Genomic DNA, 11,724 nt, shown 5'->3' with positions numbered 1-11,724 from the left:
GTCATTTGTATAACCGAACAATGTTAATATTTTAAAATGTTAAAGCGCCATTTATATAACCAAACAATGTCAATTATAGGCAGTGTCATTTGTATAACCGAATAGTGTCATTTACACGATTTGGGTCAGAATACGGGTTTGAATCAAGATCCGGGTCAACTTGATTGTACGGTACATCTGGTTGTACCCAAATTTTTGTGTAAAATTGATGAACCCAAAACCACGAAAGTACAATTACTTTATAAGTTAAACTGTTCGTAATTTTTACGAAAAATAAAATTTTATTTGACCCTAATTCTAGCTAGAGAATATACATATAAATAATGATGGAACTAGCTGTCTTTTGACAGCAAACAAATTATCTCAACCAAGAAATCACCTTGTCCCGTAGTTCTTCAAAGCGATTGCCCGCTTCAGAAGCAGTATCGTTTGTCTGTGGAATATCATGCAAACATATATATATATATATATATAGGGGTGGGCTACCGTGAGAGCACATCTTAAAATAAGAAATAAGAGCAATTTTTAATGGATGAATTTTATGTAGAACACGTATGAATTCGTTGTATAAATATATGAATTGTGAAAAATAATTTTTTGCTACCTTTGAGATTCGAACTCAGGACCATAAATCCATCCAACAGGATTACGAATCAACCATAGATCTTGATGATCTAAGGGCTGAAAATGATTCTTATTTTATATCTTACAAAATGCTCTTATTTTAGCCCTTCCATATATATATATGAATGAGTATACTGAGAGCTTGGCTCTAATCATAAATTTCAGGGTAAAATGTGAAGTGCAGTAATTATTTGAGGTAGCTAGATTTAGTCCCACAATTTAGGGGTATATATGATAACAGCTGCAGTCCCAAAAACTTAAAAATTGTGCAGTTAAATGTTTGAGAACTTCTAATAAAACGTATGGTTGTGATTCAATTTATAAGTTTCAACTACTTTTTGTGCGGATGTGTTGTTCTGGTGGTAAAATGGTTAAAGTCGGATGTGTAATGTTTGAATCCAAAGATTTAGGGTTTGAATCAACTTTTTCAACTATTCCTGTTTTATAGAAAAATCACGAAAATTAATGTAGCTCAGCAACCACTTTATCGTAAGTTCTTTTGAGGATGGAATCAAATAGTGAAAATACACTTGTTTAGCTCCATAAATTAATTTAGTGTTAGTTTTGGGATTTAGTGATAGTTTTTGTCCCAAGTTCTATTAGTACACTATTCAATTAAACCTATTAATTTAGTGACTATATGACAGCGTAAGTGAGTTTCAGTGTTGGAGGCAGTCGGAAATATTATTGCATAAAAAACCCTAATTATTACTTTCCAGTTTCCACTAAAAATCAAAATTTTAAAAAATTATATACCCTAACTTTGGAATAACAAACCTTAATATATATTCAAATATTAAATAAAAAATTAGAAAATAATTATAAACTCAATTAGTGATCGAGTCTTAGTTAATTTTCTTGAAATTAATTATACTAAATGATAAAAAAAATGAGAGGCAGAGTGAGAACATACACGACACGATGATGATCATATATAAAATGAAGATGTGTGGTTACCTGGATGTGCAAATGGTGGCAAATTCTGGTGTGAGAAATGTCAAGTGCAGAAGCACTGTTGATGCAGATACCCTCATCTTCAAGTCTTTGCAACAAATGGGTGAGTTGTGAATGCTGTTGATGTTGTCTGGCCACACAAACTTGAAAAATTGCTTCTTGTTGATTAACTTGGCTCATACAAACACTGGCATTCATCTCCTTGGCGTTAACGTTGCTTCTCAGTATTTCTATCTCTTTCTCCAGCTCCGGAATGTATTTCACCACTCTATCTACTATTGCGGGTGCGCTCCACTTCTTCTGCACGTTGCCGTACGTCTTGTTTTCTTACTTATATAGTTTTTATGTTAAATGAGTTTGTACTGAAACTAAACCATAAGTGGTCGTTTACTTTGTAAGATTAGCCTTAAATAGATAAAAAAAAAAATAATAGTAAGATTTTAATCTCTTACTTATTTACTTTGATGGACTGAAACTTGGAGATATCCAAGGCCCTTAATTATTTCTATCAGTTTTTCTTTATTCTTGGTGGAATTTGAGAAATCATACTCTTTAGTATAAAAATACTAAATCATGCATCTTATCAATCATTCAAAATAAATGTCCCCTAAAAGATTCGATCAACTAAAATCCTCTCTTAATTACATACAAACTACAAATCTCTTACACTTAACCTATAAAATAACTGCACTTTACCTATAAAGTATCTGCACTTTAGTAGTCTTGGGTTTGAATTCCAAAGAAACTACAATTACATGACAATTTATTACCATGAAAATGCAGTTAGTTTATATGCAATATTTCTATCGATTAAGTGCAAAGTTGTTAGTTTTTATATTAAATGAGTTCATATATAGAGGTAGAAAATATTATGTGGTATGTGAAAACTCAATCTCAAGCATTAATCACCGTATAATTTAGGGCTACCTATCATAAATAGAATACGTTATTGCATGTATAAAATGAATGCATTTGAATTGATAAATGTCACCTTTGATCTTGTGGAATCAGGAAGCAGTGCTCTGAGAGCAAGGTAAGATGCATTAAGCTTCATTCTTCGAATCCTCTCCTTTGCGTTGTGGTCCAGCTTCTTCACACCTTCTTCTGCACTCTCATCAATTCCACTGCTAAATCTCTTTCTACATTTTGAGTTGCTTTTCGCCTTCTTCAAATTCTTCTTTTCTTGTGTTGCTGCTGAGCCTGAGCCACTTCTACTAGAAATTGCATTATTGTTTGCCTGAGATGGGCCCACACCAGATTCTAGTATCCATGAATCATCCAGATGCCTCCACTCCTCCATAATGTTTCCGATTTAATTTATCACCCAAAAATCACTCTAGGGTTCCTGAGAGAATGTGAATAAGAAAACACATATAAAAACAATAGTTTATATATTGTACGTCTTGATTATTTTCCACTTTACTTCAACTCTTCAGATCTGGACATGGCAGGCATTTAGAAGCGGGACGGAAAAAAATATCTGGTGGAAGTTATGTTTTTTATTTCTTCGACAATATATATTTCAAAGTAAATTGGTTCATTGATGATGAGGGCTTTTAAATAAATTTGATAATTAAGAGAGAAAAAAGAGAAAAATTTAAAAGTTGGGTTGGCCCTCCTCACCCCATGTGTTGATTATTATCGGATCTCAGTGTTTCTCCGATGCAGTAGACTTCCTCTGAGTAAGAGGGGGGGCAAAAAAAAAAAGAAGTAAAAGAAAATAAATTAAAAAACCCTAATTGAACCCTGCTATATATCTGAAGCTGCTATATATATGTTCCTCACAACTTGATTCATCTTCAACTGTGTTGAGGAATTTCTCTAGAGTCGGATATTTATTTTTTCCTTTTTGTTATGATCGATGACATATCTAAGAAAACAAACACCGTTCAACAAGCATATACATATATATATACGTGTGTGTATGTATAGGTTTATAAAGGGAAAACAAGATATATAACTAACCTCAAAAAAACTAATAAAGCTGGAGGGCTTATGATAAATGAAGACAGGAAAATGCTGATAAACGTGAAAGGAGGTCTAAATGGATGGAGGATGATGCACACAGTCTAGAGAAGATGAGAGAGGAGAGAAGAGATGTCCAAATCAAAAAATCATACTTCCCTTTCATCTCTCTGTTTATGTATGCTTTTTTTTTCTTACAAAAATTATGAAATTAAATATAAAAGTCAATTGGGAAGAGGATAATTAGTAGAAATTAGAAATTTAATCTTATGATGTCGACATGTTGCCTCTTAGTACATGAATAAAAAATGTATATCGCGTCATTACCTTTGTTCATATTTTAATTTGTTTATGTTAATAGTTCAGTACAACACATTACAAAAGCTAGTACAATACCATATATGTTGAAGTACAAGCCTTTCGGCTGTTGCCCTAGGAATTTATTATTATTATTATTATTATTATTATTATTACTATTATTATCTCCCTCATATATGAAACGCCCTACTTTTTAATTTTGGCTGTTTCATTCAACATGTCTCGTCTCATTTTGAGATATTCTTAATATAATTCATAAATTACATATGTTTTCACAAAAAAAAATACAATTGTTTTCTTATTTGATTTGATAGAAGTACATCAAAAGTCATTTTCTCTTTTCAACTTAATTTATTATAAACAGTAAATAGAAATAAATTAACATAATATATATAGTACATAATTAGATGTTTTAGTTATTTTTTATTATACACAATTAATAAATAGGGTTAATTGCCCATAAAATACTGAACTTTCATCCAATTCTGATTTTGCACACAAACTTTGAATTGTGGCATGATTAATTAAATGAGATTTTATTAAAAAAGATAAGAAAAGAAAACAGACCTAAAACCCTTGAGAACACAGAGGAGTAAACTAAGGGCCGAGCCTCATTAAAACCCTTTTAAGGCAAACCCAAACGGGAAAATCCTTAAAAGGGAAAAAGAGTGCTCGTCTAACAGAGACTGTGAGGGAGCGGAAAAGAGACAGCTTCAGAAGTTCCAGCCTAACCATCACCCCTAAGCCGCTCAGCTCCCAAACGCAGCGAAAGCAAACAAAAAAACCGAAACAAAAAACAGAGAACCACCCAAAACCCAGCAGAACGTACCAGCCGTTCTATATGCCTAACGAACTCGGACTCAGATCACGTCAACCCCAGCCGAGAACACCTGCGCTCATGCCCATGCTCGAACTCCCCTTGCAGCAAGGAAGTCCAAATTCTGGCCAAATACCGAGTTAATATATAATATGGTGTTCTAATTTTGACGTGGCGTATTTATTCTTGCGTGACAATTAATTGGAAAAATAATTATTTTTATTTAATTTCTTATCAATAAAAAAAGAACACAACGTAGATAACTCAAATTGTCAATAATTTAATATATTAAATCAAATAATAGTAGTTTTTTTAGTTTAATTAATTAATTGAATAAATTCAATAATAGTAAGGGAATTCTTCGAATTTAGTGTGTCAGCCAAAAAATATTTTAATTATCAATAACTTAATATATAAAAAAAATTATTTAGCTAAGTAATAAAGTTTATTAAATTTTCATTATCTAAAGATTAATTTTTTATAAACTATATATATTTATACTATTTGAATGACTTCTATTTTATATATTGGAGTACTCAGTTGTGTAATAGTGAATTAGAAAAAAATTGATTTAAACTTGAGAATTAAAAAAAAAATACTATTATTTGATTTGATATATTAAGTTATTGACAATTCTGGTTATTTACTTTGTGTTCTTTTTTTATTAATAAGAAATTAGCAATAAATACGCCACGTCAAATATTGGCACGTCATACTGGCCTGATATTTGACGGGAATTTGAATTAGTAACAAAAACAGATAAAATCTAAAGTTTAGTAATTTTCACGCTACAGTTCAAAGTTTGTGTGCAAAATCAGAATTGAACGAAAGTTCAGTATTTTATGGGCAATTAACCCTAATAAATATATATAGTACATATCTATCCTTATGTGGTAATTAAGGAAAAATTTGAGATATTTTTAAGCGGATATTTCTACACTACTCATACAAAATAGTGAAAATTAATAGTTGTTGAGTTTAAAATTATTTAAGTCCACTATCTTAGCGCGGTTTGAACAAAATGTCAATATTTTTTTAATTTGTAAAAATATGCCAATTATTTTAATTTTTTGTGTTCTTGGGCTACATTTGGGCCCAATTCGGCATTTATAGGCCACTTTTATGGGTCAAAATGTGGCTCAAAGTAGCCCGATTGGGTTCAAATGTGGCTCACGAATGCCGAAATTTAAAATAATTAGCTTATGTTTGCAAGTCCGAAAAATATTAGCCTACTTTTACAAACCGCCTTAAGATAATGGACTTAAAAAAAATTAAACTCATAGTTGTTCACAAACATAATTTTAATAAATTATAACAAAAATTAAGTGTTTTGAACGGAATCATCTCTACATTTTCTCTCTTGTATGTACAAAAAACACTGGTTCTCTCTCTTTTCCTTATTTTTGCACTCCTTCTCTCTCTGAAACCTAGTTATGCCAGATAATTAAGTAAAAAAATTGAGATATTTACAAGAGGCGAGGTTTCTACAGTACTAGCCATACAAAATAGTGAAAATTAACATTTGTCTCCAAACATAGTTTTAATAAATTATAACCAAAATTAAGTGTTTGATCCCTGCCTTTTCTCTCTTTGAGGTACAAACTGTCTTTTTTTCTTATTTTCGTACTCATTCTTTTAACCGCTACTATCTCTCTTTCTCAATTTCTCTCTCTTACGTTGCTCTCTCTCCTACGAGCCCCTCTCTGCCCAATAAGCTTCAGCACTTCAAGGAGTTGCAGATCTATGATAGTTATGAGATGCAAATTCAGATTTAAGAAGATGTAGATTGAAATGTTACGAATTCTCGTACCATTCATTCTAGGATTTGTTGTATCAAGACGTCAATTCGGCCATAAGCACCACCATTCGTGCTACGAGGGAGAAGAAAATGCTCCCATACCATCCTAGGATTTACCTCCACCGTTGAGTGACGCATTCCTATTCTTTCATCAAGTGATAAGAAAAGACCAATTCATATCGTTCATAGCAAAAAGGGTACATAAAACATAGTCTAACCGGAGAAGAATTCATCTGCGCCATTGAACCAATTCGTAATAGAATTTTAGCTAGATTTTGTGTTATTTTTTGTTAATTTGCTTATACGATCTGTAACTATATTTTTTTAAAATTGAAGAAAATGAATAAAATGTTGATTCGAATTTTGTTCATCAATTATAGTTGGATTTGTTATAACAAACTATAAGTCTATTGTTTTTTATTCCGCTATTTTTGTAGGATGAATAGTACAAAATGACATATTCGTACCATTTATCATAATGTCTTTCACACTAATTGCTTGATACGAATGAGATGAATATGTTATTTCGCATCATTGAGAAGGCAAAAAAATTTAAATATAAATACAAAATAAAAACTGTAATATAGACAATGGTTGTCTGTAAGAGAATAGACAATGGACGCCCAGCTGTTGTCTATTCTCTGATAGACAACGGTCTTCCGACTGTTGTCTATCAGAGAATAGACAACGGTTTTTCGACCGTTGTCTATGACCGCCCTTCAATAAACTATACTTTCATTTACAATAGTTGATTTCTTAATAGACAACGGTTTCTGACTGTTGTCTATTAGCATTTTTTTGTATTGCATTGCACTTTGTACCCATTCGTTCCAACACTTGGCGTAACATGCATTAATATTAAGAAACAACATATTCGAATCATTCATACCAAACACTTGGCGCGAATGAAATTGGGATGAACGGTACAAAATAGCACATTTGTACCATTCATCCCATTTTCTGCCGCGCCAAGTGTTTGGAACTAATGGTGCGAAATAGCATATTTGTACCATTCTTCCAAATCTCAAGTACTATTTTTATTGTGACAAATGTTGGGACGAATGATACGAAATACGAAATACGAAATAGCCTACTCGTGCCAACACAAGCGAGAAAGACCTTAGCATGAATAGTGCAAATAGGTAATTTCGTACTATTCGTCTCAATATTTGGCACAACAACAATTAGGATGAATGGTTCGAATACGACGTCATTTCGTATAATTCGTTCCAACACTTGTCAAGAACAGACCTTAGGACGGAATGTGCGAAATGAAATATTCGTATCATTCGTCCCATATGCTTGCGCGACATAAAATTGAAATAAACGAAATATATGACATTAATTTGAAAAATAGCACAAATTCGAAACAAAATTCTATCCATCTTCTTCAATTGATAACAAATTCGACTACAAATACAAGTACAAATCTCACAAAATAAAATAAAATCAAATCTCACAAATTTATCCGTCAGTACATGGTCGACATGTGAATTTGACATTAAAAAACAAAAAAATGACTTATCCCTCGAGAGCACGACAACAAAGTCCACCCACTTTTGTACAACTTGGTACACTTGATATTGATATGAAATGACAAATTTTATACGATTCATGATGTGCATATGCCCGAAGGATCTCTATATTCCAAGAATGGATGGTATCGATGGATAGATTTGGATCATCCATTCCTCTGGCTAACATGACAGATATTGGTCCGGATGGAACGAATTCATACAATTTCGCTCGATATTTTCTTGAATCTAGATTTGCTCATAGATCTGGAACTCTTTGAACTCATATTTCACTGAATTATGTATAAAATGAGAATGTTGATGAACACGACAAAAAATTCGAAAAAAAGACTGTCAGAGATAAAAAGAAAGAGTACGCCGTCAGTAAGAGAGAGAGAGAGAAAGAGTACGTCGACAAAAAATATTCGATCCAATCTTTGACAAGTATAAATAATCTTCTTCTCTCTTATTTTTGAAATATTTGAAAATATGCAATATATATAGTTATATTAATTCTTTTAAAAGTATTTAATGAAGAAGATAAAACTAAGGTTTTAATTCATAAAATTAGTAAATTATTTAGAGTTACAATAACTCTAACACATTTTTTACAGAAACAATACTTCTGCGTGACCATTTTGAAGAAGGAAAAACAAATTTTGGCCACTAATTTGAAAAACACAAAATCAGGCCATTTTTTTACGTTGTAGGACTTTTTTCCCTTAATTAGGGCGGACCAGATTCGGATTTGCGTGTGGGTTAGGTACACTTGGCACTATGTTGGAAATCTTATGGAATATCCTAATCCTTGTTTTGATGATACCAAAATTCATAGGTCTTAATTGTAATAGACTAGAACAGTTTTAAACTCAAGTGTTAGAGTTCGTTTCTAGTTTAGTATGCGGTTCGGAAGACTGAAGACTAAAGACTGAAGACTGAAGGACGAAGGACTGAAGACTGAAGACTGAAGATACCAACTGAAGTATCAGTTGAAGAATCAGTTTGGAACTGATTACTTAATGCGTGCCACAGACTGATACTAAAGTCAAGTATCAGTTGATCATTCTTCCTCGGACTGATCTTCCAACGTTCAAAGGAAGCCACGTACTCACAAGAGTACAGCCGCATTAAATGCAGATATCTCAGGATCTTATCTCTGCAGAGGTCATTCCTATTTGGTGGTTACTTTTTCAGAGACGTCACATCTCCTGTCCCTCAAGAGAGCCGTTTCCACCAGACAAGGAACCTCGAAGATTGAAGCCTCAGCCCAAATTCGAATTGCTCTCCAACGGAAGAAATCTTGAGAACGTTCTACACCAACGGATCTATTCAAGAGTTCTCCAACAAATAGCGCTCGAGGATCAACTTCAATCTTCACCGCTTCAACGACATAAGCTGAAGCTCTGCCAAAATTGCTACTCAGCCTAAAGCTTAACCTCCCCAAAGCTTGAATCGAAGAAGAGAATTCCAAAGCCAAAATCAGTCACTGCTGATTACATACATTCTCTTAGACCTTAGGCAAACCTCTGTTTACCCAGAAGCCATCAAACTTGCTACAAAGAACTTGTTCTTTGCAGTATAGTTGGTACTCGTTCAAACCACCTTTCCAAAAGAAAGATTTGAGTGTTTTGAGTGATTCGGAGGTCAGAAGGGTTTTCTGTCTCTAAGAGTCTTAGTGCGGGTTGTGCTAAGCAAGAGAAATCCGACGCGAGTGAAGCGTGGGTACTGAAGAAGGGTTTTCTTCAGTGGTACGGTTGTGTGCACCCGGCAAGCATACGGTTTGGTTTGCAGTGCACCTGTTAAGCACTTGCGGAGTGGATTGTTGGTCTGATCAACCGACCGTGGATGTAGGAAATGATTTTTCCGAACCACGTAAAAGCCTCTGTGTTGTTTATCGCTTTCAGTTTTACATTCCTACTTGTGTTGTTTCAATTGATAAACTGAATACTGATTAACGGCAAAGAGAAACCTAAGACCAACAACGTGCTCAACCGAGGCTATTGCGAAACTTAGTTTAATTTCCGCTGCGTATGATATCAGTCTGACTGATCTATCTTTTGATAGTCAGGAAGAGTGTTATCATCTCTGTTTTAGCAAACTCGACTGAAGCTCATAAGTGCATCAGTTAAGTTCCAGTAACTTAACTGATAACTCCTTACTGAAGAGCGTTCAGTATCAGTCGTCAACCCTGTTTGGTCAAAACTGTTTTCAGTCAACAGGTGTCTTTGTTTGCGTGTAAAGTTTCGTTTAGATCTCTATCTTGAGATCCCTCTGATTGAGGATTTTGTGAAAATAGCCCATAGGTGTATTCCCCCCCCCCCCCATACACCTATTCGAGACCCCCCAGGACCTAACACACTATTAGTGCCAAAAGTACCCAAAAAAAAAAAAAAATTCAAGTAAATTGCACGAATGGTACTAGTGACTATATTAGTGTCAATAGTGTCATATACTTGTGCTGATACATTGTCTTGTCTTATATAAATGACTACAGTTATATGACTATTTTGAACACTTTCCCCGTAGGGTTTAGATTCCTCATTCAGGGTTTAGATTCCCCTTTAGGGTTTACATTCTCCATTTAGGGTTCAGATTCCTCATTTAGGGTTTAATCATCGAATGATACTTTTGGCACTAATATTACCACTTGGGCCAAAAGTACCAATTTACATCGTTTTTTAATTTTTGTTGGTATTTTTGGCACTAATATTGTCATTTGTGCCAAAAGTACCAATTTACTTAGTTTTTTTTCCTGTTGGTACTTTTGGCACTAATAGTGTCAAGTGTACCAATTTACTTCATTTTTAAATTTTTCTCGGTATTTTTGGCACTAATATTGTCATTTGTGCCAAAAGTACCAATTTACTTAGTTTTTTTTTAGTTTTTTTTTTCTGTTGGTACATTTGGCACTAATAGTGTCAAGTGTACCTAGCCCACGCGCAAACCCGAATCTGATCCGCCCTAATTAAAGGCAAAATTGTCTTAAAACGTAAAAAATGGTCAAATTTTGTGTTTTCTAGCTGCGTGGCCTAATATTGTGTTTTAGTGTTCAAAATGGCTATTTCAAAATGGGACTCGTATTAAATTAAAGTTCTTATTGCAATATGTAATTTTAGATGCATATTACATATACTTTCATGAATGAAATAAAAAATTGGAGAGTATTATTAAATTTGAATCTCACATGTATTTTTATTTAACTATTTATTATTAATATTAAAATATTTGAGTTTATTGAGACATATAATTAAATTCGGGTTGTTATGGCGATGAATATTTAACTATTGTAACTATTATATTTATACATTCAAATGGATTTGGGTAATTAGTGAGTATGTCATATATGTTTAAGACTAATACGAATAATAAAATCACATTTTAATTGTGAGTACATTGATTTTATACGAGTGTGGATGACCAAATTACTATACTAACCTCACTATTTTAATTCATCATCATGCTACATCACGACCAATGATTTAAGATAATAAAACCTTACTCAAATATATAATAATAATTATTATAATTTCTTTTATAAATTATAATGTAAAGTGATATTTCGTGAAAAATAGAGGAGTTAGAAACTAGTTAACATAAATTACAAAGGGTTATTACGAAGCTAGTTACCCGATATATGATAGTAGAGCTCAGGCTCGAATATTTTTAAATAGGTCAATCATTTATTATTGTTGTTATAAACTACGGCGGGGTCATAATTAGTGTTAATGATGTGA

The 11,724-nt window shown here is 32.9% G+C and overlaps 1 protein-coding gene across 2 annotated transcripts; it reads right to left on the bottom strand.

The window, feature by feature from the left end:
• Positions 1-209: 209 nt before the first annotated feature.
• LOC131023698 (transcription factor bHLH160) lies at positions 210-3,857 on the bottom strand. 2 transcript variants are annotated; one of them, XM_057953269.1, is made up of 4 exons: positions 3,544-3,757; positions 2,570-2,923; positions 1,582-1,878; positions 210-433 (listed from the first exon to the last, which is right to left on the bottom strand). In XM_057953269.1, exons 2-4 carry the CDS (start codon positions 2,876-2,878, stop codon positions 359-361), a joined length of 681 nt encoding a protein of 226 aa, XP_057809252.1. In that variant the 5' UTR covers positions 2,879-2,923; positions 3,544-3,757; the 3' UTR covers positions 210-358. The 2 variants fall into 2 exon arrangements, with proteins under 2 accessions (XP_057809252.1, XP_057809251.1); XM_057953268.1 differs by having other exon boundaries at positions 210-1,878; positions 3,544-3,857.
• Positions 3,858-11,724: the final 7,867 nt, after the last annotated feature.

This window comes from Salvia miltiorrhiza, chromosome 4 (assembly GCF_028751815.1).
Source record: "Salvia miltiorrhiza cultivar Shanhuang (shh) chromosome 4, IMPLAD_Smil_shh, whole genome shotgun sequence".
NCBI classification, from domain to species: domain Eukaryota; kingdom Viridiplantae; phylum Streptophyta; class Magnoliopsida; order Lamiales; family Lamiaceae; genus Salvia; species Salvia miltiorrhiza.
This window is presented reverse-complemented; position numbering and strand designations above follow the sequence as displayed.